At 64.8% G+C, this 27,900-nt stretch overlaps 1 protein-coding gene across 4 annotated transcripts; it reads left to right on the top strand.

Moving 5' to 3' along the window:
- Positions 1-27,619, top strand: GPSM1 (G protein signaling modulator 1). 4 transcript variants are annotated; one of them, XM_081065275.1, is made up of 14 exons: positions 927-1,139; positions 8,998-9,219; positions 9,571-9,706; positions 10,503-10,645; positions 10,836-10,959; positions 11,171-11,286; positions 12,116-12,271; positions 13,038-13,146; positions 14,369-14,492; positions 18,065-18,135; positions 18,961-19,119; positions 24,074-24,230; positions 24,612-24,820; positions 25,874-27,619. In XM_081065275.1, the coding sequence occupies exons 1-14, from the start codon at positions 1,075-1,077 to the stop codon at positions 26,078-26,080; spliced, it is 1,998 nt and encodes a 665-aa protein (XP_080921401.1). In that variant the 5' UTR covers positions 927-1,074; the 3' UTR covers positions 26,081-27,619. The 4 variants fall into 4 exon arrangements, with proteins under 4 accessions (XP_080921399.1, XP_080921398.1, XP_080921401.1 ...); XM_081065274.1 differs by having other exon boundaries at positions 929-1,139; positions 24,074-24,242; XM_081065273.1 differs by lacking the exon at positions 927-1,139 and adding an exon at positions 1-137 and having other exon boundaries at positions 24,074-24,820.
- Positions 27,620-27,900: the final 281 nt, after the last annotated feature.

The raw sequence follows: 27,900 nt of genomic DNA, 5'->3' as shown, positions 1-27,900 counted from the left end.
CTGCGGAGGAGAGTAGCCCCTCTCTGGCTGGCTCCTGGACTTGTCTCGTCGGCTAGGTCACAGCGACTTTCCATGGTTTGGAGTCTCCTGGCTGCACCGGAAGGTCGGGGTTGAGAAGGGGAGCAGGACAGAACCAGGTGAGACCCGAATGGGCCTGCTGCGAGGCCCCTGTGCCAGGAGGTGGCCCTGGGGCAGTGCATAGATTGGGCGGTGGAGCTCTGGCCATCAGCGCTAGGAATTCAGAGGAGGAGGTGGCCAGTGGCCGGCGCTGGGACACCCCTGGGGTGGGCTCAGCCCAACAACTCTGCCTGCATTCTTCCTTTTCCCTGTCACCCACACTTCACAGATAAAACCAAGGTTGGGAGGGCGACGTGGCAACTCAAGGTCTCTGTGGTGAGGAGCAGCAGCCAGGAGGCTCGTCACCGTGGACAGCCTCCAGGGCCGTTCTCTCCTCAGACCTGTACATTCACATGGGGGACAGAACCGTGTTTGTGATCAGCCCCCCAAAACTAGACGGAGGAGCTCCCCAATGTCCATACCCCAATACCAGTCTGGAGAGGGGGTGACCCAGTAAGGGTTGGACTGGAGGAGAAGGTCCTAGGACCACCAAGAGGGGTGCCCGCCAAACAAAGGCACTGGGCCCTCAAACCACACCACGTGGGGGGGTGGAAAAAAGGGGGTGGGGAGGCCAGCAGGGATGCACTGCCACCCAGGACCCAGAAGCAATGCCAACTCCAGGTCCCTGCCCTCGAACCCGGGAGTCCGCACCACTGCCAGCCCCTCAACCAGCCGCACGGGCTCCCGCCCCTCCCCCCCGCCGCGACCCGCCCCCCACGAGCTTCCTCTCCTCCCTCTCCCCTCCCCTCCCCCACCGCGCGGAGGGAGGAGGGACTGGTGACATCACGGCCATGGCGGGAGGGGCGGCGCCCCAAGCACATCACTTCCTCGGCGCCTCCCGCTGGCGGGGACAGGCGGACGGACAGTGGACAGTGGACAGAGGACAGCGGACGGGAGACAGTCGCTGGGCGGCGCGAGCGAGGGGTGCGCAGCCTCGGCCCTAGGTGACCCCGGCCCATGGCCGGTCCAGCCCCGCCCGCCGCTGACGAGCTGCCCGGCCCGGCCCGGCGCCTCTACTCCAGGTGGGCTGGGCGGACCGTGGGGCAGCGGGCAGCGGGGACCCGGTGGGCGGCCGGGCAGCAGGCGGCGGGCGGCCTGGAACAAAGGCGGCTGCAGGCGCGCAACGTGGCGGGGACGCGCCCTCTTTGCGAGGCGGCGGGGGTGGGAGTGAGAGTGGGGGGCTGGGAGTGGGGGTTCTGGGGGGTGTGGGTGCAAGGGTGGGAGTTCCAGGGATATCTGTTGGAAATACGGGGGGATGTAGGGGGTAGGAGCTTGGGAGTGGGGGCGGGAGGATAAAGGGCCCAGGGGACCCCTTGGGCCTCCCCCTGCCAGCATGCCCATGAGAGCCCGGGAGTAGCAAAAGTGTGGAGACCAGTGAGTGTGCGGGTCGGGTGCCTGGGATGGGCAGCGACCTGCCGGACGCCCCCAACCCCAGTACCCCCACAGGGTATGAGAGACTAGCAGCTTCTCCAGCTGCGCTCTCCTGGCAGTTGGGCCTCCTGGCACAGCAGGTGTGTGGAGGGGGCTGCCAGGAGCTTCCCTCCCAATGCTGGCATCACCTCCCCATTGCCATGGCCTGGGTACTCAGGGAGCAGCATGGCTGGAGACCAGGCTGTGTCATGGGTGGGACTCTGCCCCCCACCGGTCCACCCCATGCATTGGGTCCAGTGGGTTACATTGGGGTTGGGGCTGCAGAGCCAGCCAGCCAGGTGGGCGTGTGCCTGCCTAAAAAGACACCTGCCTCCAGGCAGATTCATGGGTGATGGCAGCAGTCTGGGCTCTGCACCCCACACTCATCAGGGATGATGGGGTGCCCTGCCCATGGCTGTATGCCTGCTTGGTCACTCTAGGCCCAGTTAGAATGTTCCACAGGGTGATGCCCTGGGCCCTGCTCAGGCGGGCACAAGACCTCTGAGGGGTGCTGGACTCTGCCAACCTGTGCAGGTGTCAGTGCTGAGCAGGGCCAGTTATGGCCGCAGCTCCCAGAGGCAGGCCTGGCTCCTTGCAATGGGCCCGATGCCCCCACCCCCTGACTTGGAGGGATGAAATCATCCCAGCACTCCCAGCCCTCCATAAGACCCTGTGGCCTCCTGGATGCTGAACCTTCAGGGGGCCGAGCTGGGAGTCTGTCAGTAGCAAACCTCTGCCTGCACCCCGACTTCCAGAATGAGGGTGGACGGGTGCAGCGAGGCCTTGCTGCCCCTCCCACCTTGGTCTGGGCTGTGCTGTTGGCCAGACACACAGCCCCCATTGTGTGGTCTCAGGATGGAGACTGAGCCCCTGGCCTGGCTCCTGGGCCCCATGGGGGGAGGGGCCCGTGGGGGGGCGCTGCTGGCAGCTGACGCTGGAGGCCTGCCCTAAACAGTCCCCTCCACCGCTCCCCCTGGATGGAGAGCTGTGCAGGCAGCATTTGCCCCAGGGTCATCTGTTCGATGGAGAGGGGGTGCTTTGTCCTAAAGAATGACAGGAGTTGGTCTGGTGGCAACTGGCTGTGTGAGTGTGAGTGTGTGTGTGTGTGTGTGAGAGAGAGAGAGAGAGAGAGAGAGAGAGAGAGAGAGAGAGAGAGAGAATGCGCGAGCGTGAGCTGGCAGACCCTGCACAGCTGAGCATGGGGTCCAACTGACCTAGTCACTCCACAGGCTTGACTGGGGAGCCTGGCTGGTCGGCTGGTGCTGAAGCCCAGCAGGGACACACCAGACAGTACCCTGGCCTGGGGGAGTTGTCCCTGGGCAGGGACAAAGCTCAGAGGGGATGCTGGGAGAGGCCCCGAGTCCAGCCTGGCATCATTGCAAGCTGAAACCTGAGCTGAGCTGGACTGGGCGAGCCTAGTGCAGATTTGGGACTTGGGGCATGAACCTTCTGCAGTGCCTGGGGGGAGGCGTGGTGGGGGGGTTGGACCCAACCGACCAGGTAGCCACGGCCAGGGTGGGCAGGGCAGTTCCTGGTCAGAGCTGGCTTTTGGAGGCTGGCAGAAAGGGGTGGGGGTGTCCTGGACAGGTGGGGCTGTGGGGCAGAAGAGGAGGGGCCTGCATCCCCAGCTCCAGCAGCCTCAGGCCACTGCAGCCAGGAAGCTGTCAAAAGGCCGTCTGCCCCCTTGAAGCCCACACATGCGTCGGGGGAAGCCCACCAGTGGCATTGGAGTTGAGGGGTGCAGACACCTGGTGGAAAGATCCACTGGTCTGGGCACTGCCTGGATAGCTATTTTGGGGGGACCTCTGTGTGTGGGCGGGGCTCCCTGGGCACGGGCCAGGTCTCTTCCGCCTGGCCCACCCCTAAGGGCTCCCTTCCCACTCTGACATTTTTGCTGGTGAGAGAGTTCAGCCTAAAACGGGGCCTGGGGGCACTGAGCTTAGAATAGCCGCTGGGAAGAGCCCCACGGGGAGCCAGCAAGTCCCCACTGGAGGCCCTAGGGAGGGGCTGGGTCAGGGAGGCAGAAGTGACCCCCTGCACCTGGGCCCTGCTGCCCCTCCTGCCTGGAGCAGGGTTTTGGGAGGGAGGGGCCGCCAGGCAGGGGGAGGAGGGATGAGCAGGTGGCTGAGAAGCTCTGGAAAGTGGGGAAGCCATGGTGGTCCTCTCCTGACCTCCCCCAGCAGCCGCTAAAGGCCCCTGCCTAGGGCTGGCAAGGGGAGAGTGGCAGTGGCCTGCAGTGCAGCCCCACCCACTGTGGGGGTGGCTCTTAGAGATGTGTCCCCAACAGCAGGCATCTAGACAGGGGGCCACTGGTCCCTCCCCACTCGGCTCCCTCCCGGGTTCCCCAGGCGCTGGCCCTAGGGGCCCTCTGGGGAATAATGGCCTGGTGGCCCTTCCTTGGCCTGGCCCTGGGTGACACTCATGAGCTCCTCCACAGCGATGCCACTCCAGCCCGGCTGCCTGCTCCCTGCTGCCCCTCCACCCCCTACTGAAGGAGATGCAGTGTGGCTTCACTCTGGGGCCGCCCGCACGGGGTGAGCAAGGCCTAGTGGGGGTGACAGCGCTGGAGAGGGAGGCCGGTGGTGATTGCCTTTAGCAGAGCATGGGGCTGAAGGGACACGGCCTCTGCTTAGCTGCAGGTGGTCAGATATGGAGGCCGGTCTCCATCGTCAGCACCAGAGGACCTCGTGGAGTCTGGTGGGGCAGACAGGTGGGGGCGGGGGCAGAGAGCAGGAGAGTGTAGTCCAGGTGGGGCCAGGATGCTGTCTCGGGTGCCAGGGCCGGGCTGGAGGGGTGTGGCATGACGTGGTGAAGGAAGGCTGCTCACTGGGCAGTCGATGAAGACTTCATTAGCCGGTGAGCCCACAGGCGGGCGGCGGAGCTTGGCAGCCAGCACCCTGCCTCCTGGCCATTGCAGTGTGGCCCCGGGGAGAGCCGGCCCTGGTCAGCCCCTTGCAAGGCGAGGTGCGTGGGCAGGCCTGGTGTTAGCGAGTGAATGCGGACCTGGCTGTGGCGGGCGTGCTGGTCCCAAAACGCCTGAGGTGCTGGGCCAGGTCTCTCGGGAGGTGGTATGTCCAGGGCAGCTGCAGCCCCAGTGCTGCCAGTGTGCATGGGCACCTTGCCAGGTGACGGGGCAAATCCCCACAGGCCTGCAGAGGGGGTGTGGGGGACAGAGGCACCAAGACAGGGTGGCCTGCAGTGCAGCCCCAGCAGGCTGAGGAGAGGCCTGGGGTTGATATGAGGGTGCAGTTTCAGGGTTCAGCTTGTTGACAGGAGCTAGGCACAGAGGAGGTAGTCCAGGCCCTGCCCTGCCCCCCTCAACTGAGCTGTCTTGGGGGATGGACAAGCTGCGTTAGGCAGAGGCCTCAGGGCAGGGAGGACACTCAGCCTGGACACCCTGGGGACCTGATCCTCCCATCTCTGCAGCCACCTCCCCGCCCCTTCCAGGATTCTACCCTCCCAAAGCCCCCCAAAATGGTCAGGGCCTGCAGGACTTCATGGCTGATGCCCGCCTTCGTTCCTGCGTCCTGCACACCCTTCCACTCATCCTTGCTCAGACCCCAGGGTGGTTGGTCTCGGAGTAGGGCCCATCCTGCTCTCCAGTTCCCTCACTCTGGAGCTGAACCTTCCTTTCCATCCTGGGGCCCCTAGCTGTGCAGCTTTGGGGACCCCTCTTGCCCTAGCTCCCACAGCTGAGAAGACAAGTAGCCTGGCAGGAGGGGCTGCCCATGCCCACTATTAGGGCCGAGAGAGCCTCTGCGAGGGCCCATGGAGTCCCAGGGGCTGGCAAGGAAGGACCCTGACAGACACCTGGGACGTCTCACTACCACCACTCTGCACTGAGGCCTGGACTGGGGACCCAGCCACCTCTGAGCCTTCGTGGCCCCCTCTCTGTAGTTGGATGTTGGCACCGATCCCCCCTACTCCAGGGGGCTCCTCCCTTTGCCCAGGGAAGGTCACAGTGCCTGGCCTCCTCATTGGCCATGGGTGGCTGGAGGAGCTGGGAGCCGGGCAGAGTAGGTTGCTGAGGGGCTGGGAAGTTTGAGGAAAGGAGCTGGGGGGACTGATGTCCGTGGCTCCGAAGCTGCCCCCACTGGCCCTGGCAGCCTCCCCAGGCCCCCACTGGGTTAGACCTGGGATCTGGAGCCCCCTTCAGACGGTCAGAGTGGGAGGTGCTAACATCATGGCCTGGACTCCATGCTCCGTATCCGTGGGCCCTGCCGTGTACCGGTTCCACCGAGGACACAGTCTGGCTTGGCGGGGGCAGGAACAGGGAGCAGACTAGGAGCAGGGCTGGGCTGGACCAAGTGCCGACCCTGCCAGGAAGGAATCCCGGCTTCGCTGCAGGTGGGCCCTCGAGGCAGGGTGGGCTTCCCCAGCTCGGAGAGCTTTGCCCCATGGAGAGAAGGGACTGGGGCTGGCAGCCGGCATAACCCAGTGAGCCATCTCCTTCCTTCATTCACAATGACCTGGGGCTCCTTCGTGCTGAGAGTTGGGGCTCTGGCCCAGAGCTGGCCTTGGGGTCAGAGTGGAGTAACAGTTTGCTGAGGAGGAGTCGGGGTGAGTGGGAGGGAGGATACAGCCCCGGAAAGGATGTCCTCTGGGCTGTCCCGCCCGCTCACCTGCCTGCCCTGCTGACAGCACTGATCCCAGGCTCTGAGCTGCCCTTATCCCTTGATCCACCTTAGTCGCTGTGAGCCCCAAATGGTCTGCCTGAGGGCCTGGGGTGGGGAGAGGCAGGAGAACCCCAAGACCGGTGCAACCTCAGGACCAATAGCCAAGGTGGGGCGAGGGCTGGTGACCAGGAGGGAGGTCCGGCTGCCGTCATGGAGGGCCAGCCTGTGGCCCTGAGCTTGGTGGAGAAGGCCGTGTGCAAAGTGGTGTACGGAGGCCCCCGCCCCCGCCCGCTGCTACTGCCCGTGGGCCTGGAGCTGTGGCTGTATGTGCAGAAGATGCGAAACCTGCAGAGGAAGAGGTGGGGCCGGCACCTGGGAGGGCACTGGGGAGGACAGGCAGTGACTGGGTGGGGGCGGGGGGTCACGGGTGCCAGCTTGGAGGTCCAGGTGTAGCTGGAGGTTCCTGGGATAAGTGGAGGGGGTGGGGGCTTCTAGCCCCAGACACCCTGCCTAGTACTTCTCCAGGTTACCTCCCCACGTTGCTGAGCGCCTGTTAGACGCCCCACAGTCTGCTCGCGATGACACCCTCTCAGCGTGCCCTGCCCGCCCCCTTGACTTCTGGGCCCCAGGCCCTTCCCAAACTAGGAACCTTTGCTCCGAGAGTGGGCGGGGGCAGCCCTGGCAGAGCCAGCAGGGCATGTTCCTCTCCAAAGGTACCCAAGTCCCCTCCTCCATAGTCACCTGGAGGCCGGGGCACATCGCCTGTCGCACGATTTGCCACGTGGGCAGGAACAAGCAGGCCTCGGTTAAGAAGCCGTGTGGGTGGCACCTCAGTGGGAGTGGGGCTGCCCTGACGTGCGCCCCGATGGCCCTTCCCTGAGCTCTCGGCCAGGTGGCTGCTGACACATGTCGTGGGTGGAAGGCCTGGCCTGTGTCCTGGTCTCAAAGCCTCGCCCCTGACCCCTGGCTCTCTGAGAGGTCACAGGGCTCTGCCTGCACCAGGGAGGTGGTGGGTTCCAGGGGCCCAGTGAAGGGGGGCTCCCCTGCAGAAAGCTGTGAGCCTGTGGGGCACAGGGCGCTGGGCACAGCTTCTCGAGGGATCATCGGCCCAGCCCAGCCTGTTCGCCCGTGTCGTTAGCGTTAGCGTTGGAGGAGTTTAAGGTTCTCGATAACGTGGGGACAGAGTGAAAGGGCGTGTGGTTTGTATCACAGGGGCATTTGGTTAAAATGGTTGAGAAGCACTGACCTAAAACAGCTTTGTTCATTTTTTTTAAGGAAATATGTTGCTTTCCCCCAAAAAGTCCTGATCATTGCACAATTCTAGCAACACAGAGAAGGGGCGAGTACCTTGGGTACATGGGGCTGTTTAGTATGGACATTTTTAATTACTCTGTAGGTTTTCCACAAACTCTGATGACTTCAGAAAGCAATGGAAATGAGACAGGATAATCGGGGCCGGCTGGCCTGTGACCGTGCCGAGCACGTCCCCCACTTTCCAGGTCTCCTCTGTGTTCAGCCACTGGGCTGGGGGCCACCCGACGTTTGTGGGAGGACACTCTCTCTGGCCCCTTCTCCCACCTGCATGGCACCCCCTCCCTGAGGCCCAGTAGCCCCTTTGCCCCTCGCATCCCAGCCCGAGGGTATCCTCCAGCTTGGGGCTCCTGCTTTCGCTGCCCTCCCCCATGGCCTCTGTGTCCCTCTGCTAAGTGCCCTCCCGCCCAAGGGCAGGGTGATGGGTCAGGCCTTGAGCCTGGGAGCCACATGACCGGCTGGAGCAGGATGGAGAAGACTGAGGCCCCAGGGGGGGAAAGTGTCCTCCAGGACCCTACAGCAAGGAGGGCCAGAGCCTGGGCCAGTCAGATTGACCCCCAGTGCCCATGGCTCCCCTGCCGGCTGTGTCCGGAAGGCAGCTTGCCCGAGGCCCAGGGCCCCACCTCAGGCTCTGCAGGGCCCAATGGTGAGGCACCACCTCTGAAGCCGCTGCCCAAAGGTGGGGGCATGAGGACCAGCACAGCCTCCAGCGAGGGTGTCAGTGGCCCTGGGCCCTTGGGGTTGGGTCATATTCACAGGGCGGGATCCAGAGGCAGCTTTCCAGTGGTTGGGTTCATCCTGGGACAAGGTGCCGCTTACAGCAGACCCAAGGCTGGGGGGCCACTTGTGGGGAGCAACTGTTTCTCAGGTTAGCTCTGGCAGCAGCCAGCAGCACTTCTCAGTTTGGGGGGTTGGCAGGAAGGGGCTGGGGGCTGGTTGACTCTTGGATCAAATGCAGCCATGCCCCCCCCAGGGGACGGGAGGTGAAGACAGATGATGTCTGAACCCCTAGACCCCACTGAGAGCTTGGAGGGTGGGCCCCCCAGGATGCAGGGTGGGGGAGGGGCTAGGCTCAGACCCTGCCTGTGTGGCCTCGACCGGCTCACTGACCTTCTCTGAGCCTTGGTCATCCTCCGTGGGGATGAGGGCCTGCCCCGGGCTGCCATGGCCACTCAGGAAGATGGCGTGTCGCCTCTGGTGGCCCCTCACCTGGGCAGCTGGCACTGGGGGGTCGGCAGTGTTTAGAGCTCGGCCACCAAAGACTGAGGGTCTTGGTGTAGCCGCAGACACGACTTCACCCGGGGCACTCCTGAGCCCTGGTGGTGAGGACGTTTGGGCATAAGTGTGCCCACACACGGGTGTGCCCACCTGGGGATGGCATGTGGTCAGACCCAGCACGTGCTTCTGGGTGTTTATCTAAGAAGAGATTCACATCTGTGTGCACAGGTGTGGCACGCGCCACTGCCAGCTGAGGGACCCTGTGGTCACAGTGATGACATGAGAGGCCTGGGTGCCCAGGCTCTGACCTCCCTTCTCTGCCCAGGATGGAGGCCTCGTGCTTGGAGCTGGCCCTGGAGGGCGAGCGTCTCTGCAAGGCTGGGGACTTCAAGGCGGGAGTGGCCTTCTTCGAGGCAGCTGTGCAAGTAGGCACCGAGGACCTAAAGACGCTGAGCGCCATCTACAGCCAGCTGGGCAATGCCTACTTCTACCTGAAGGAGTACGCCCGCGCACTGGAGTACCACAAGCACGACCTGCTGCTGGCCCGGTGAGCCGCGGCTCGGGGGTGGGCGCGAGGGGCCTGCCTCCACTGCTGGGTCAGCCCTGGGCACGGTCTGGGTCCCTGCCCTCGGAGAGGCAGTCGCAATGCAGGATTCCCTGAATGAGTTACCGTAGCGTTATTTCTTGCTTGCAGCTCTCCCTGCCTCATGTGGGGTCCTCCCCAAGCCCCAACAGCTGCAGGCTGTGCAGGGCTCTCCCCCAGACCTGGCCCTGCAGAAGCAGGACCCTGGGCTGCACACTGTGCCCACGGGCTGGTCCTTCCACCCTCGCCCGAGCCTCTTGCTGGGCTCGGTCCTGGCAGATTTATCCTCGCCCCTCACTCCTTCTTGCCCTCCAGGACCATCGGTGACCGCATGGGGGAGGCCAAGGCCAGTGGGAACCTGGGCAACACACTCAAGGTCCTGGGCCGCTTCGACGAGGCCATCGTGTGCTGCCAGCGTCACCTTGACATTGCCCAGGAGCAGGGGGACAAGGTAGGTCGTCAGCTCCCAGGATGCCTGCCTGGATCGCCCTTGACCGGTGGCCCTGTTCAGGTCTGGGATTGTGACACACCACTCACGGCCCCACGCTGTCCCCCTGTGGGAGGAAGATGGGATGATGGCCCCCTCAGAACTGAGGGCACTTCCAGCTCATGCCGACACCATGGGGCTGAGGCCCAGCTCCCCAAGCTGGAGTCCCCAACCCGCATGGTCTGTGTCAGTTCCCCCTCTCCCCCACCCCCCGAATCTGCCAAAACCCCTTGTCGCTGTCTCCACGGATGTCAGTGCAGCAGCTGCCATGCACAGAGCAGCCTCTGGTCTGGCCTGAACCAGACACCTGGCAGCCCTGCTTTGTGACCTGCCCACCCTGGTCCCCTGTGGGATAAGTGTCCTTGCTCCCTACACAGACGAGGAACTTGAGGCGGGAGGGGTGAGGGGACTTGCCCCAAGTCACAGCGTCTGGCCCTGAGCCGGAGCCCCTCCCCTCAGCTTCCAGGAGGGGCCTGGCCACCCCAATGGGAGGAGGCGAGAAGGGGCCCAAGAGGGGCAGAGCTGGGCTCCCTCCCCCGCCCCCCGCCGGTCCCACCCCTACCTCAGCACCTGGGCCTAGTGATGCCCCACCCAGGTCCTTGCCTTTGGGGCCCCAGAAGCAGCTTGGATGGTGGGCCAAGGAGCAGGCGCCCGGCTTTGCGTGCACGCCTCGGGGAGATGTCTGCTCCCAACAGCCCGAGACCAGCGGGCTCCTTGGGGGTGTGGCTGCAGAGCACCCCAACCTCCATGTCACCTGCAGATTGGGGAGGCCCGGGCGCTCTACAACATTGGGAACGTGTACCACGCCAAGGGCAAACAGCTGTCCTGGAGCGCCGCACAGGACCCCGGGCACGTGCCACCCGACGTGCGGGAGACGCTGCGCAGGGCCTCCGAGTTCTACGAGTGAGTGGGCTGAGGGTCGTCCGCGCCTTCCAGCAGCCCCGGCCGGGCACAGGGACTGGGCAGCAGTCCCGGGCATAGGGCCCACGCCCAGCATCACCGCGGCCCCTAGCCTGGGGGGGATGGGTCGCTGGGGCCCTGCTTCCCTCACACTGGGAGGGAGGGACACGGCTCAGACGGACTCGGCCCCCAGGAGGAACCTGTCCCTGGTGAAGGAGCTGGGTGACCGGGCGGCCCAGGGCAGGGCCTACGGCAACCTGGGCAACACCCACTACCTGCTGGGCAGCTTCGTGGAGGCCGTCACCTTCCACAAGGAGGTGAGTGGATGCACGGTGGGGTGGGCAGCAGCAGGCACGGCCCCAGCGTCGGCCCCATGCTCTGTCTGGGCTTGGTGCCTGGGGTCCAGGGCTGCTCCTCTAGACACATAGACACGGGGCGGCCACCCTGGGTAGGGAGGCAGCACCTGCCGTCCCTGTCAGTTTACGGGGCTGCTCCGTGACCACCCGGTCCACGGGTCTGTGTCCTCAGCGCCTGGCCATCGCTAAGGAATTTGGAGACAAGGCGGCCGAGCGAAGGGCTTACAGCAACCTGGGGAATGCCCACATCTTCCTGGGGCGCTTTGACGTGGCTGCTGAGTACTACAAGTAGGCCACCCCTCAGGGCCCAGCCAGGGAGAGGGTGGGCCCTGAGGAGGGCGTGGGCCCGGAGGTACGGCCCTAAGGTGGGGTGAGTCTGACCTCCCAGCCTCCCCAGGGGCAGCCTGACAAAAGCGAAGCTCAGGGCTGCCGGGGACGGGAATAACTGCGGTGCCTGCCCTCAGTGAGCACTGGTGGGGGCACTGTGTGCCAGGTGCACGCTGGCCTTGGCTCAGGGCCCCCTAGTGTCGGTTATGGGGGAACCCCGGAGCTGTCTTTGCTCCTTGTGACAGCTCGGGGGTGCAGGTCTAGCCATTCCCATATAGACTCAGGAGTGTAGGGACCTCACTGGCTCCTGGTGGTCCCTGACTTGTGCCAGGGTGCTCTCTGGTCCATCTGCCCCCTGGCCTGAGTAGCAGAGAGGTGGCCACTGGCCAGAGACCGGGTTGTTTGCACTGGGCCCCATGTCAGGACCTTGAGCCAAGTGTTGCTGCCTCTGTGCCCCCCGTGGAGAGGCAGAGGCTGGATGGTGAGGTGACTGGCCAGTGTGGGCAGAGCCTGGCGGGGCCCCATGTGTTTGGTTCCAGCAGTTGGGTGCTTGGGCCATGTGAGGATGGGCACGTGGCCAGCCCCTGAGAAAGCCCAGTGGGATCCTGGGGCTGGAGGCCTCGGGGTGGGTGGCCTGCTTTCCCCATTGCCATTCCCACCATCTACCCTTCGGAGGGGGCTATGAGCAGAGCCCTGTCCCCCAGGGGAGGGGCTATGAGCAGAGCCCTGTCCCCCAGGGGAGGGGACTGCTGGAGCCCACGCTCCTGGTGGCTGACCCTGCTCTCCACAGGAAGACGCTGCAGCTGTCCCGGCAGCTCAAGGACCAGGCGGTGGAGGCACAGGCCTGCTACAGCCTGGGCAACACGTACACGCTGCTGCAGGACTACGAGCGAGCCGCCGAGTACCACCTGCGCCACCTGCTCATCGCCCAGGAGCTGGCCGACAGGTGCGTGCGCAGCTGGAAGGAGGGGGCAGCGCCCAGCCCGGAGGGCTCCCAGCAGTCCCTGCGACTGAGTCACAGAGTTCCAGCCGCCGAGGCCTTGGTCTGAGTCCCCACTCTGCCACTGCCCACTGCCCACTGCCCACTGACCACAGAGGGATGCTGAGCAGGGCTGCCCCCACCCCGGCTCTCAGCCACCCACTAAGTGGGAGGAGGCGAGAACGGGTGGACGCTGCGCTGGCCGCCTGCAGGGACCCTGGACACACGCTCGTTGGGAAGTTTCACTCCTGGGTGGTGGGGAGGAGGGTCTTTTACAGGCTGCCCTGCCAGGCTCTCATGGCCCCTGCCTTCTCCTCGGGGTGGTGAAGGCGTAGAACTGGATGGTGGCGATGGTCACAGATAGTAAATGTCCACTACATCGTGCCCTTTGGAGTGCTTAAGCTTACGTGAGCTTTCACATCAGTTAAAAAATGAATGGCCCGAGAGACTGGGGTCACCACCGCTCCCAGGGGTGGAGGGAGCCATGGGAATGAGAGCCTCACCGGCCACTAGGGGGCGAGCGAGGCCACGCCAGGAATGCTGGCACCCCCAGGCCCCGGCCCCCCAACTCCACTCCGCACGGAGCTGCCCACCCCCACCTTCTCTGTCCTTTCCACTTCTTATCACGTTGGGCCTGATCGCCTGGAGGCTGGGGGCTTGGGATGGCTGGACTGGTGGGCAGGCTGGCAGGCCTAGGGGTTGCAGACGTGGACTCGGTTTCCCTACCTGGCAGAGTGGGCGAGGGCCGGGCATGCTGGAGTCTGGGGAACGCCTACGTGTCCATGGGGAGCCCGGCACAAGCCCTGACCTTCGCCAAGAAGCACTTGGAGATCTCCCAGGAGGTGAGCCGGGCCTGCCCTCCCCTCGGACCCCAACTACTGCTGTGCCCACGTTGGAGGCCCCCAGTGCTGCCCAGCCCTCCCCAGACTGGCTGGGTGCCTCTGTGCACCCTGGTTTGTTCCTGACTGTTCCCCTGTCCTTTCTGGGCCGTTGCTGAGTGCTGCACAGGGACTGGCCACCCATGTTCGGACACCTGCTGGCTGCCTATCTGTTATAGCAGGGGGCGCAGGGGACCTGTTTTCCACCGCTAGAATGTCAGTGTGCCCCGTGGGCAGGTCCACACCCAGGTCCTTCTGTCCCCAGCGGAACTGGCCAGGCTGGGCCTAACACCCAGAGGCAGCCTAGGGGAACCATGGCATGGCCACCCCTCAGGATATCCCCCTGGGACCCTCCAAGCCACACACTTTCCTGGGGAAGGGTCTCCAAGGGCCTGTCCACCCAGGACCCTCCTGTTGTGGTCAGGGCAGCCCATGGCTTAGAACCACAGGGTTGTCACAGGTGAACTCTGATCCCCCAGTTCCTGGCCTGTCCTCACCTTGCTTCACCCCCACCCTGCTCCTTGGCCCCCACCCTGTCTCCAAGAAGCAACCCCCAGAGCAGGGCCACATCACATCCCTCTAGCACACCCCCAGTGCCCACTTGGACCCACCATAGCCCCATGCCCATGGGAGGGCAAAGCCTACAGGTGCCCAGGTGGAGGTGGGAGGAGCAGGAAAGCTCAGATTGGGAGGGCCTGGCCTGGAGAGCCCTCCACCAGGCCTGCCAGCAGGGCCAGCCCCATGTCCCTCAAGCACCGGCGGGGTGCAGCAGTGGCTCTGTGCGGAAGCCCCCCAGCCCACTCGCCCTTTGGCTTGTCCCTGAGTAGCGCACCGAGGGTCCCCCTGGTGAGTCTGTGCTCTGAGCTGGGAGCCAGGGAGGAGCCGTGAGCCTGGCGGGCACAGGAGGGGTGGACAGGAAGCTCCAGGGGCGGAGAGGTGCAGCCCAGGCAGACCGACAGGCCACAGGAGGGTGCCTAAGGAGGGCCCCACCCACACGGCCTGGCTTCCCAAGGCCCAAGCCTTCCTACAGTGTGAGGAGGGTGGTGTGCAGTACGTGAGGCCACCCCCACCCAGGGACAGACCCCCCCAGACACACCTCTGGGGACAGTGAGGCCCGGTTCCCTTGGAGGCCCACAGAGGGGCCTCCCAGCTGCCTGCCCACTGACCTGGTCCTGTTTGGCTGCAGATTGGGGACCGAAACGGGGAGCTCACGGCCCGCATGAATGTGGCACAGCTGCAGCTGGCTCTGGGCCGGCTGACCAGCCCGGCGGCTGCCGAGAAGCCAGACCTGGCAGGCTATGAGGCCCAAGGTGAGTTCCTGGACTGGGCCTGGGGAGTCCTGCTCCCCGCGGCTGAGCCCTGGGCCGGGATGCAGGGGTGTGACAGGAGGGCCACGCGGGGGTGGGGGGCTGACTCAGGCAAGGGCCTGGGTAGCACTGGGGCCTGTGGTCACCCTGAGCCCCCCCAGTTTATCACCTAGTGGTGCCACAGTGGACAGGAAGAGGGGGAGAGGGCTCTCACTGCCCTTTCCTTGCTGATCCGCCCCCTCTGGGGCTCAGGACCCCTTCCAGGCTGGGTCTGGGCCTAGGGGAGAGCTCCCCTTTAGGATCAGAGGGGGAGGGGGCTGCCAAGAGGAGTGGGGGCTGAGTCAGCCAGAGAGGCCAGGGAGCCTGCTGGGGTGCTAATGGGTCCGGCTGTAACGATCTCATCACTCACTGGCTGCTGGTCATCCCGTACAGGCCAGTGGTGTGCACACAAGGACAGAATGTTCTCTGCAAAGCAAATAGATTAATAAATTGGGGGGGCGGGGGACGGGGTACACCCTGAGTTGGCTTCTCCAGACAGCTGTAGGTGGATGCGGGGCAGGCTCAGGGCAGGGAGCTAGTGGCTCCCTCCCCACCCACACGGTCCCAACCCACGGTTCTTGACTTTTCCAAGAGTCTGGCCCCAGCCTGCTGATGCCGCGTTCCTAGGGGCGCCCGCCCTGCCCCAGCCTTCACAGCTCCCTGGCCTGCCCAGGACCAGGCCCGGGAAGTGGGTGTGGACTGCGGGGGTAGGTCCCTGGGGTTACAGATGATGGCCTCCTGGGAGATAGAGAAATCCATATCACCCCCCACGCAGAAGCTGACGTGGAGGGAGGGAGGAAAGGGAGGAAGCAAAGGCTTCCAGGACCTTCAGCCACCCTTGTTTTGGGGGCACTGTGGCCAAAGGGGGTGGGATGGAGTGCAGCCTCTCGGGAAGTCAGTATCTACTCTTCAGGCCATGGTTTTCCAGGGGTAGGCAGCTCTGCCCAGAGCCCCTGGCCACCCCTGGCCCTTGGACCACCCTCTGGGAACCCCAGCAGTAGGTGGGGGCAGGGCTGGGCTCAGCATGTGGCAAGGCTCCCACAGAGGCGTGGCCCAGCCCCGCATTCTGACATTTTTGTCCTTGGAGCTGAGGAAAGGGGGGCACCTGGTGGGCGAACGGCCGGGCTGTGCAGGAACAAGGCAGCTCTGTCCTTCCCTCACTGGCTCTGCCGGAGCCTGGACCCTCCCCAGCCAGGCTGCCAGCGCCGGGCCACCAGCAGATGCTGGGAAGAAGCTATCCTCCTGGGAGGGCAGGACAGAGGAGGCGGTCTGGAGGCCCGGCTAGCCCTGAGCTTTTGAGGCTGCCCGTCTGCCCTCTCTGTTGGCTATCCCCCTGCCTGCCCCTGATGGGCCTCGGCTGTCCTCTGCCCCACGGGGCATAAGCTGCCCCACTCCCCACTTGCGCTGCTCAGTGGTTGCTCAGGGCAGAGGGGGCCTTGGATACTGTGTCAGCCACCCTGGGGGTTGGGGTGTACGTGTAACACCCAAACAGCACTTAGGCTATGGGCTGTGGCCCTGACTCCACCAGGTCCCGGCCAGCTGACTAAGTGACTTGATCCAGCTGTGCCTCAGTGTCCCCATCTGGGAAGCAGGCCCACTGGTCACCCTGGGAACAGCGCCTGGCAGGGATGAGAGCTGAACATGCGGACACATCTCTGTCCGTGCACTGAGCACATGGCTGCAGCTGTGTTGGAGTGGATGAAGCGAGGCGAGAGGGTAGGGGACAGGGTTGAAGGCGGCAAGGCCTTGTGGGCTCCTGTGTGAGCCCCATCCCACGCCGGTGCGGCCCCTGCAGGGTGGACAGGAGCAGTAAGAGCTAGCCCAGCTCCTAAGGAGCTCTACGAGGCAGGCGAGGGAGGTGGGACTCAGGTCCCATGGGTTGGGACAGGGTATCACGTGGTGGGGAGAGAAACGAAAGGGTGCAGGTCAGAATCGGGTGGGGTGGGGCAGTGCTCAGGGAAGTTTCCAGACCTCACCTTCTTGGGTGGGAGAGGTGGGAATCGAGCCAGTGGTACCATGCAGGACCTGACTGCCCGCAGTCAGCACGGCTCAGCCAAGGGCGTGGACCGCTGGAGCCGAGGGGTGTGGAAGACCTCAGCGCTCTGCAGACAGAGGGTGCATTCAGCTGGGCCCAGAGGGCCTGCTGCCCTCGGGGGCCAGGAGGGGATCCGCCCCAGAGCCGGACAACTGCGTGTCAGAGGGGCATTTCAGCCTTTGCCTTGGTCAGGGACGTGGAGGGCCAGGTGGGGCAGAAGCGGCTGTGTGGGGCCGGGGCCCGCATACAAGGTGGGGAAACCGCTCGGGCCCCTACGATGTCAGGGCAGCCGAGAGAGAGGCCCTGGTGGGCGATGGAGCAGGGTTCCCGCTGGCGGTGGTGAGTAGACACCCCGCACAAAGGCTGCGTGGCCTGTGGGGTGCCTCAGGGTGGAGGTGCCCCGCCTTTATTCTCCCCATCACTGCACCCGGGGGAGGGAAGGTGCTGTCCCCAAGCCGTGCGGTTTGTGGATGAACCATCATTTATTCCTAATGGGGGTGGGGAGCAGCAGGGGACCCTGGTCCCACTCTCAGCCCCATCTCCTTCAGCCTCACAGCACGGGGTCAGGCTGCCCTGCTCTGAGCACAGGCAGCCCCGGCACTGAGGACCATGCAGCAGTGGCAGGGAGCCCCGTTGTGGGCGGTTGTGCCCGGGGTGGGGAGGCCAGCAGACGGCCCCAAGTCCTAGACCTGCAGCGCCCCCTAAGCGCTTCCAGGAGCTGGCCAGCTGCCTCCTGGTCAGGCCACTGCAGCGGCCCTGTCCCTGGCTCCTGTGACAGTAGCCACAGACCCTCCTCTGGGAGCCACTGCATTCCCACCCAGGCCGTCTCATTTCTCGGCCTTTGGAGCACAGGGGGCAGGGTGTGGCTTCCTCAGAACCTGGAGGCCAGGATGGAGAGGGCACAGTTGCCCACGCTATTCCCTCCAGCAGCCTCTAGACCACCTGTCCGGTTCTTAGGAAACCCTGGACATTTGGTTTGGGCTGGTCTGAATGACTGGCCGCCTGAGCCGGCTCCCCTCTGGGGACTGTATCCGAGGCAGTAAGTGTGGGTGCAGGGCTGTGTCGGGCTGCCATGCTGAGGCCCCTGCCTGCTCCTCCCTGCTGCTAGCTGTGGCGTGTGCTGGGCCACATGGCAGGGGGAGTCTCTGGGTCCAGCTGCCATGCCGTCCACAGAGCAGCTGAGCTTCACGAGTGGAGCCCGTGCATGGCACTGGGGTGACCAGAGTGGGTAGGAAGAGTTGGGTCCCAAACTTGGGAGCTGAACCTTATGGGGGCCACCAAAGCCAGACCCCAACAGACCCCTGCAGAGTCCACTCCGTGTTGACACTTGATGGCCTGTCCAGTCAGGGGGCAGAGGCCATATGGAAGGTGTGTTTGCCTCTATGTGGGGTGGGAGGAGGGGAGCTCGTCTTCGTATCCCTGCTCCCTAGATGGCCCCGGCCTGTGCCAGCCAACCTGGAGGCCAGGGACAGCGCTGGCTGACCAAGCTGTTATCTTTCAGGGGCCAGGCCCAAGAGGCCACAGAGGCTGAGCGCGGAAGCCTGGGATTTGCTGAGGCTACCTCTGGAGCGGGTGAGTGAGGGCGGGGTGGGTGGCTGGGGCCTCAGGGGACGTCACTGGAGCAGTGCCAGCACTTAGAAGCAGAGTGTGGGTGGCGGGCTAATGAGGCCACTGCAGTGTTTGCTGAGCTGCCCCGCTCCTGTCTCCGTGCTGTCCCTGCCATGGGAGACAAATGGCCATCTGCCCCAGCAGGCCCCCAAAAGGCCCCCCCAAGGCCCTGTAGTACCAGTGCCTGCTCCCTCTCTCCTGTGAGCCACGCCCCCTGGGGACAAGCCACGGTCCTTCCGTACTGCAGACCTTGTGCCCCTGTCCAGCCATGGCCCCAGTGTCCTGGGCAGTGCCCGCTCCTATCTGCTCCCTCACACTCGGAGTCTGCCCCAAGGAGAAGCAAAGTGTTACTGGTGGGGCTGCTAGGGCTCTGCAAACCCCACACAGATTTAGGGCTGGCGCGTGGGGCCCTGGGTCCGCTCTGTACCTGCCGGGGTGGGTGCTGTATGGGCCTGGCTCTCTGAGCCTCTGCTGGCTCCAGTGTAGACGGGGTTCAGGCGCAGATGCCCCTGGGGGGCCTGCGGGGAGACAGGGCTCAGGGCCACTCGTTGCTTAGTGTGAGAAAGTCGATGTTTGAGGGGTCAGACACCCAGCTCGAGCCCTTCCAGTGCCCCACGCTGCTTCTCCCCCGGCCTCCAGGGGCTTGCTGGCCCTCTCTTCCTCTTCCCTCAGGCCACAGTGCCATCGTGTGTGTGTGTGTGTGTGTGTGAAATGGCCCTGCCTCCCTAAGGATGGGGATGGGGAGTATGGCTTCAGTTACCTACGCCCTCTCCACACCCCACCCCCCAGGGGCAGAATGGAGACAGCCATCACTGTGGAGACCGGCTCCCCCTTCCTGTGAGGAGCAGGAAATACCAGGAAGGGCTGGACGCTGCTGACAGGAGGCCCCGGGAGGGCAGCCACTCCCCACTGGACAGTGCAGACGTGCGCGTGCAGGTGCCTGGCATGGTAGGTGACTTCCCCTTGGGCTCTGATGGAGGCCCCACTGGGGCAGCAGACCCGGGAGGCCACTCCAGGGGGCACAGGTCATGGCCCTGGCTGTGCCCTGGGACCTGATGGGCACTGGGCCTGCTGACAGTCCAGGGCACTCACTGCAGGGACAGTGTTTAGCTGCCAGCTGCATCTGGCCTCAGTGAGGCCCAGGCCACCCGAGCAGCTGGACTGAGGCTTCGTGGACCGGGCAGCAAACAGCCTAGCAAGGTTTCGCCAAACAGCTGGGGCTGGGGCAGCTCAGGTCCTGGGCCTGGCCAGGGTCAGCATACGGAGGTGGACAGACAGCTAGGGGCTGGGTGGACAGATGGCTGGGGGACCAATGGACCGGTGCTCAGGTAGACGGACAGATGGGGGATGGAGGGATGGGGACCTGGCCTCTTGCTACCTGGCAGGTGTCCCACTGTGCCCAGGAGCCTGGGCTGGGTTCAATGGTCAGCCTGGAGCCCACCATGCAAAACACCTGGTCCAAGCCTCCGGAATGTCTAAAAACCATTCCCTCCGAGGGCTTAGGCAGTACCTGACCAGCCTGCGGGGAGCATGGGTGCAGGATTTCCCCCCCAGAGGACTGCTTCCTGCCCTCTTTCCCACGAGCCCGGGGAAGTTTCTGCCAATCCCATTTGAGCCCAGCACTGCCCAGCTGGTCAGGGTCTGTGTCCATGGAGTGAGATGAGGAGGGGAGGAGGGCACTGAGGGGATCCCTGGGGGGGCACCGGTCAGGCCCCAGGTGCATGGGCCTCCCAACCAGCAGAGGGGGAGTTGTGGGTTCTGAGGGGCATGGGGAGCAGGGCTGGCCTAACCCCAAAGGTCGGGGCCGTGGGGCCTTGGAGTGAGCCCAGCCAGAAAGGGCCTGGGCAGAGGATGACCCCCAGTCCCAAGGCCCTGGGACCCTTAGTCCCCAGTCCCAAGGGTAGCCACAACGGGCTCTGGAGCGGGAAGGACCTGACCAGGGCCGGGCAGGGATGGGTGAAGCCTGGCTGTGCTATGGCCCCCACTGCCTGAGATTCTCCACCCAGGGACTGTCCTTAGCAGGGGACGGTGCCACCCGCACCCACTTTTTTTCATACTGTGAATTGGGGGGCTGAGTGAGGCAGGGGGAAGAGTCTGTGCCCCCAGCTGCCTAGGCCCCTTTTCAGCAGGGAAAACAGAGACTTGTCTTTCTAGTTCCCTGAGCCCCAAAACCACACCAGGCTCCCCACACGATGGCCGTTTAGAGTCTCCCTGTAAAGGCAAAGCTGTGTCCCCCCACCTCCTATCCTGGGGTTCCCAGAGCCTCGGGCCCCAGAAGTGGGACCTGGGCAGGTGGGGCCATGGCTGGCCAAGGTGGCACATGGCTCTCCCCAGCCAGGCCCCACGTGGGGCAGGCCAGCACCATGAGCCCTGCTCACCTGTTCCACATGTGAATTCCGGGTCAAGACAAGTCCTTATGGCTGCTGTCCTGGGGCCCCTTCTTCCGAACAGAGACAACAGCCAACACAGGCTTGTCATGTATGGTGCAATTACAGCAGCCCCAAGAGGGGAGACTGAGGCATAGAGCAGCAAAGAAACTGGTCAAGGCGTCCAGCCAGAAGTGGTGGAGCCGGGGTTCCAATGCCGGGGTCAGCTCCTGGCCCCTGCAGCTTGGTCCCCCTGCAGAACACTGGGGCTTCAGGCCGTGCCAGTGCCTTTGGAGGAAATTCTTAGGCAGAGTGCTGAGAGGCCATAGTGGAGGGCCAAGGCCCCGCCCACCAGCTCCCCCACAGGGAGCAGCATTGGAGGGCCGGCCCAGGCTGCGGGCCCAGGCTGCGGGCAGGAACCTCCTCATGTCTCCTGTCAGGGCTCACAGCCTCTTCCAGGGCTGGTCGTGGTGTGAGCAAGGACAGGGCTCTTCCTGAGTGAGCTAGAGGCCCAGGCTCCAGGGTGTCCCCGAGCAGGACACGGACACCACGGCAGGCAGTGTGAGGCCAGGGAGGGCCCTGGGCCTGGGCCTGGGCAAAGGCCAGGCGGCTGTTGTGTGGGAGCCGGCTATGCAGGGTGGCTGGGGCCCAGCATAGAAAGCCTCCGTCCGCCCAGCTCCTCGCTGGGCTGCAGCAGCCCCAGCTCGGGAGTCGGGCTGAAGAAGGATGTGGCTTCTCCCGGGTTGGCCCAGCTTGGAGCCTGGTCAGAGTGGGAAAGTGCTGTCAACAGAGGTTCCCCAAGCCCTTGGCCTCCTCGTGTGACGGCCACAGGCCCCGAGCCAGAGCACTCAGTGCTGTGCTCAGGGAAATCCATCTCCGGGTGTTTACAAAGCGTGCGCCTGTGTGTGTGTGTGTGATGGAGCAGAGCGCGGTGGGCGGGATGGGGAGGGCCCTCCCTCCGGTCCTATTTAAGCATGGGCAGTGAGGCGGCACTGGGCACACAGGCAGGAAGCTGGCACAGGCCTTGGCGTCCTGACTGGGCTCCACGTAGGTGTGGATCGGAGTGAGTGTGGGGTCCCCAACACAGATGGAGGCTTGGGCAGCTCCCAGGCCTGGGTGAAGCTGGCCCCAGGCAGAGCTCTTCCCGCGGGGGGCGGGGTGCAGTTACCCCAGGGGTGGTGACCGAGTGGTCGGCCCGGACTCGTGCCGTGGGTGTGAGTTCCAGCATTCCGTGCTGCCCCAGCGGCCTGCCCACCTGCCTGCAACCCCTGCCCTTGGTCCTGGGCAGCTCCAGGCCCATGGCAGCTGCAGCTCTGAGGAGCTGTGCAAGCAAGCTGCGGACGGGCAGTCCGCTTCCTCCCCTGGAGAAACGGCTGGCATTCTAGCTGAGGGACCAGAGTGAACTCTGAGGAGAAGCTCTGAGACCTCCAGATGGACAGAGCCTGAGTTTGGGGCAAAGGAGAGACTGGAACATGGGGGTGTTCTGCCAGGACCCAGGGTGATGTGCTGCGTGAGGGTGTGGGGCCACCCAACTGTCCGGTGAGGGGCCTCACTGTGTGTGCCTGTGGTCTCTGCCCCCTCCCCCGCGACACATGAGGAAAGTGTCAGACCTTCGCAGGTGGCCCAGGGCTCTGGGCTCTGCCTCGGGGCCTCGGGAAGCCCGGGGCAGCTATGGGGGAAGCTGTCAGCCCAGCCCCTGTCACAGTGGTGAGGGTGCTCTGAGGCCCCATCTTCCTTTGTGTGCGTCCCTTGAGCCCTGAGTTTCAGCCCAAGGGAGGCTGGAGGACTGTGGGGTCACACCTGTCCCAGGAGGGGCCTGGCTCCTTTCAGCTGGACCACAGTGGGGTAGTGCTGTGCTCACCCCACTTCTGGCTGAGCCCAGGGCCCCCCACGACTACTCGGCCCCAAACAGCCTGGGGACAGAGCCCACGATCCCCAGCAGACGCACCACCCATGCCCTTGGTTTGCCTGTAAGGGCCCGGCCAGGGCCCTTGGGCCCCTCACACCAGCTGTCCCTTCCCTCCCCTCCAGGCTCTGTGGGGGCTGGGGGGCTGGGCTGCAGGAGAGAAGAGCCCTGAGGAGGGCTTCCTGAACTCCCCCAAGCCTTGGCTCTGGGCCTGCCCCAGGAGGAGGGGCAGAGAGGGGGACCTCAGCCCAGAGCTCCAGAAGGGACTCTGTCCTCCAGGCTGCCACCTGCCAGCCCCACAGCCGGAGCCCAGGCTGGGCCTGCTGGGCGTGGGATCCCAGCCTGCCTGTCCTGTGTGACCTTGGGACGCTGTGCAGTCTCTGGGCCTCAGCCTCCTCTTCCTCCTGTGAAACGGGCTGGTGGTGGGCTGTCTGGAGCTCAGGAGTCATCCTTTGGGCCGTGCCGGCACCCAGTAGGTGACTCCTTTGCTCTTATGGCCTCTACGAGCCCAGCTCTGAGCTGCCCCAAGGAGGCCACCAGCCAGCTGAGAGATGGACGGGCTGGGGCCTGGTAGGGGGCCCTCGTTTCCGAGAGGAGCTGAATGGGGTGCCTGTTTGCAGCCAGTGTTATCAGAAAGCCATCCCGTCCACCTGTCAGTCCTCAGGGGCCCCTGGACCAGGCCTGGGGAGGCCCCGATAGACCCTACCTTCCAGCCGCCACTCATGTGGGTGGTCCAGGGCGGGGGTGGGCTTGCCCAAGGTCACCCTGCCAGTTGGAACTCAGCCAGGCTCCGTGACCTGGTGTTTTGCTTCTCACCCCGCCTCTTCCCCTCCCTCCAGAACTGTGGCCCTTCCAAGGGCTCCCCTACCCTCCCCTGCTGACCCTACCAGCTGGGTCATCCTAGGGTCGGCCCTCCCCAATGCCCAGGCTGCACATTGACTCTCTCCCAGAGTGCCTGTGATCCAAGGGCAAACCCCCTGCTCTCAGCCTAACATACGGGCTCTGCAACCCCAACCACCCAGAGCAGACCCTGGGCCTCCAGGCTGGGACCTCAGCCAGCACACGGAGGGAGGGGCTGATGGATGTTAGCACTTTCTCTTCAGCCTGAATACCTCACACTCAGGGTCTTGGCCCCCACACATCCACTGTCCTTTGGGCCTGCCCACTAGTCAAGGACCCTATAAACATGTTGCCCATACCCCACAAGGGCTGGAACACAGGAGCCTTCACCTCCCCCAAGTTGGGCTCCTTGCCTTTGGTGATACGACCTGACGTTGCTGGCCCCTCGGGCCCTGGCACAGACCACTGTGGGTGTGTATGATAGCCAGCAAGGGCATTTCAGACTGTGCAGGTGGGGTTGGAGTGGCAGGGTGTGGGCGGCCCAGGGGAAGGGCATGTCGTGCCTGGAGGGGAGAATGGCTGAGGGTTGGGTGGTGATGCTGCTGGGGGAGGAGGGGAAGGAGCAGGCGGGGGCGTAGGCTTGGGGCAGGGTGGCCAGCAGGTGGCAGAGGAGGGTCCTGACCTTGGTCCCGGCAGAGCCAGCCCCCTCTGTGGTGCCTAGGGGTCTGTGGGGCGGGCGCCCGGAGCAGGGTCGCCTCTGTGGCCAGCACTGACCGACCCCCATCTACAGAGCATCCCCCGGGCCCCGTCTTCCGACGAGGAGTGCTTCTTTGACCTGCTGAGCAAGTTCCAGAGTAGCCGCATGGACGACCAGCGCTGTCCCCTGGAGGACGGCCAGCCTGGCGCTGCCGAGGCCACCGCGGCCCCCAGCCTGGAGGAGCGGATCCGTGAGCACCCTGGTGGGGCTCCCCTAGGCCTTGAGGGTGCGGGGTTGGGGTTCCCCTCGAGCCCTTGCTCCCGAGAGGCGGTGCAGACCAGCTGCAAAGTGCCCCTTGTCACTATGAGCTCGCGCCCCCGCCTTGCCCAAAGCTGGGGAACGTGTCATCATCCTGCCCGCCCTCTGGAACATGTCAGGCACATCAGCTTCTCGGAGCAGAGCGTGGGAGGGGAGGCTCTCCAGCCCTCACCACCTGGAAGCCCCCTGGAGGCGGGTGTGGGCCCCTGTGCCCCCAGGGCTGGTGGGCTGGGCTGGGCTGGGCTCAGGCCTGACCCTCGGAGGGTCCCTGCCCTCAGAACCCCTCCCTGGGCTCACGCCCTGCCCCCTACAGTCCAGCCCTCGCTGACAGCCTCCCCCCAGACCGAGGAGTTCTTTGACCTCATCGCCAGCTCCCAGAGCCGCCGGCTGGACGACCAGCGGGCCAGTGTGGGCAGCCTGCCTGGGCTGCGTATCACCCACAACAACCTGGGGCACCTGCGTGGTGACGGGGACCCCCAGGAGCCAGGCGACGAGTTCTTCAACATGCTCATCAAGTGCCAGGTAGGCCTGAGGCTGGGAAGGCGGGTGTGCGTCCCCCAGGCCCACCCCCGCCCCCGGTAGCTCAGGGCCCCTTTGCCATCTGCTGTGGAGGCTTCTGGCAGCCCATGGGCAGCTCTGGTCCCTCCATGTCAGGCTGGGTCTGGGGGATGCCTCTAGGGCAGAGGACCGACAGGCTGGCTCAGCCAGTGTCACCAAGTTTCCAGGGGTGGTCAGATATGGGGCTTCCTCCTAGGATCCCCCTCTCCCGAGAAGGCCACCCGAGGATATCCTCAGGGTTAACTCTCCCAGGAAGTACAAGCGTTCAGAGCTGGCGGGTCACTAGGTCCTCCAGCCTTGCACCTCTGGACAGAGAAAACCAAGGGCCAGGCAGCACCCACAGAGCGGGTAGGGACGGGGGGTGGGGGTTTCGCTGTCACATGGGGTCCGGCGGGCAGAACTGCAGACATAGTTCAGGGTCAGGAAAGCTTCGGTGAAGTGTCTGGAGTGGAGGAGAAGCTGCAAAGTCTGCAGACCTGACATTCGTTTCCACAGAGGAGAGGAAAGCGCAGCCCTGGAACCTCAAAACAGGCCCCCCCGAGCTCCCTCAGGCCCCCCCGAACCCCCCATCCACATGCACGCAGACTCCGGCAGCTGCGCTTGCTCCCAGCACTTCTGCTCCAGACCCTGCAGAGGACCCCAGACGTCTCCTCGTTCCCCTCAGCCTGCCAGCCTCAGCACCCCGACCCGACGGGAGACCCTGGGGGGCTCCACATCTCAGGCTCTGGGAGCTGCAGCCCCCCACCCTGTCCCAGGGGTGTGTGACCACCCACTGCCTGGTGGTCTTGGAGCAGGTACCCTAGCAGCCCACACCCAGTGCTGCCCCTGAGCTGACTCCATGGGATCCAGGGACACCTAAGGCGGCCTGACACGCACTCCCGAGCTGGACAGCTGCTGACAGCAGCCCCTGCCTCAGGGCCGTCAGTGGGGCTGCCGACCACTGGGCCCAGGCACTAGGGCGGACCCCCCCAGGCCTGGGAGGGGACGCTGCCGACCTGTGTGTCTATGTCTGCCCAGTCCTGCAGGATCGATGACCAGCGCTGCCCGCCTCCTGACGGGCTGCCACGTGGCCCCACTATGCCTGATGAGGACTTCTTCAGCCTTATCCAGAGGGTGCAGGCCAAGCGGATGGACGAGCAGCGGGTGGATCTCGCCGGGAGCCCGGAGCAGGAGGTGGGCGGGCCACCCGAGCCCCGGCAACAGTGCCAGCCCGGCACCAGCTAAGGCCTCACACCCACAGCCAGCCAGGCCTGCCCCACTCCCATTTCTGGACACCCAGGGGTGGGGGAAGCAGCTCACAATCGTGCAGGATGCCCACGGCCCCCCAGAAGCCAACTCCTCCCAAGGCCATGGCTGAGGGCAGCCTCTGAGCCCCCCCGCTCCTTCCCACTGAGCCAGACGCTGGGCACACTGCCCCCACGGCGTCGCCCTCCCCAGGTGGCAGGTTTGATCCAGGGCTGCCTGTGTGGGGGAGGGTATACTCTGCCCTGGGCCAGCCCCTACATGGTACACAGCTTCCTGCAGGCCTGCCCAGCCCGGCCTTGCCCTCACCCCTGCCCCTGCCCCAGGCTGGGCCTGCAGCATGTAAACTCCTGTCCCCGGTGCTGTCCAAACCCTCCATGCCCTCTCCTTGCCCCCCTGCCCGCTCTGTCCTGCCCGGCCAAATGTGAAAACCCTGCTGCCTCCCCCACGCCCTGAAAGTTTCTCTGAAGTCTCTTCCTTGGGGACTGCCAGCTACACGGGCGTCTCTGCCCTCCAAGAGCTGGTCCCAGGATGGCCCAGCAGACACCCTCACCCCACTCCCGGCCTCTCACCCCCGGGAGGTCCCCCTCCCTCCTACCCAGGCTGGAGAAGGAGGAGCCGGAAGGTATCACAGAAAGCCTGGAACCTGACGAGGCAGTGGAGGCAGGCTCCCATGCCCCACAGAGTCCCTAGGCCCTGGCACTTTAGCCCCCGGCCCCACGGCATCCTGAATCGGCAGGGTCCCCAAGGGGAAGCATGGGGGATGAGCAGTGACATTCCTCAACTCCACGCCCTGAAGCCCAGCAACAGATGGGGCCTTGTTCCTGGGGGACGGGCCGGCAGCCAGGTCTGCACCCTGACCATGCCAGCACGGGCGATGGCATGAGGGCTCCAGCCCGGTGGCCCTGGGGAGGCAGTGGGTCAGCAAAGCTGGGAGGGGCTCAGCTGAGCCCTGGGACCCCAGTGAGTTCCCAGCCCTCTCCCCCACCAGCTGGGGAGGTGACATCACTGCCTTCTTCCTTGGAGGGTGGGGGGGTCTGGTCCCTGAACACCTGGGTTGGCCCACAGGACTGGGCAAGAGACCATTGGCTCTCACCCACACCCCTGCCTCAGCCCACCTGCAGGGCCCCCCACCAGCCCCCTTCTGGAGCACTCCTGGGTTGGAGCCTTAGCCCTATGGCCCCCAGGGCACAAGGTGGCACCTCTTTCTCCGGTGGTACATGAGCCTGGCCCCACAGCCCTGCCACCCCACGGTACAGCCTGGGAGCTGTGGGTGGAGGGCTGGGCTGGGCTCCATGTGATGACCGCTGTGAAGGGGCATGGGGGGACCCCCAAGGCTGGGGTTCGCAGGTGTGGGGTCGATGCTGGAGCACCGGCTTCTGCTCGAGCCGCCTGAGAACTTGAATGTACATGCGTATTTATTGCTCTCACGTGTTTGCCATGTGGTCCATGGGTCCTTTCCAACCCATAAGGTACATTTGTTTTTGTTTTTCTGGAAAACAATAAAGTCTGCCAAGTGAACGCTGTCTGCGTTGGGATTAGTGCTGGGGGGGGGATGATCCTTGGGGAGGTCAGTGGCTGAGCTCACCTGGGTGAGCAAGCCTGCCCCGTGCAGAGCAAGGCCACTCACCCAGGTCGCCCCTGCTCCAAACCCACTGCCACACATTGGCTTGATCCCTGGAGACGTCGGGAGCTGGGGGTCCCTGCCGTGTTATCAGTGAGAACGCTGGGGTTCAGGGTTTCAGTGGCACCCCCAGGGACACCCAGCCAGCGAGGAGCTGCCGTTGGACACCCTGAGCCCC

This window comes from Rhinolophus hipposideros, assembly GCF_964194185.1.
Source record: "Rhinolophus hipposideros genome assembly, chromosome: 11".
Lineage (NCBI taxonomy): Eukaryota > Metazoa > Chordata > Mammalia > Chiroptera > Rhinolophidae > Rhinolophus > Rhinolophus hipposideros.
The sequence above is the reverse complement of the archived record's forward strand: the minus strand, read 5'-3'. Positions and strand labels throughout refer to the sequence as shown.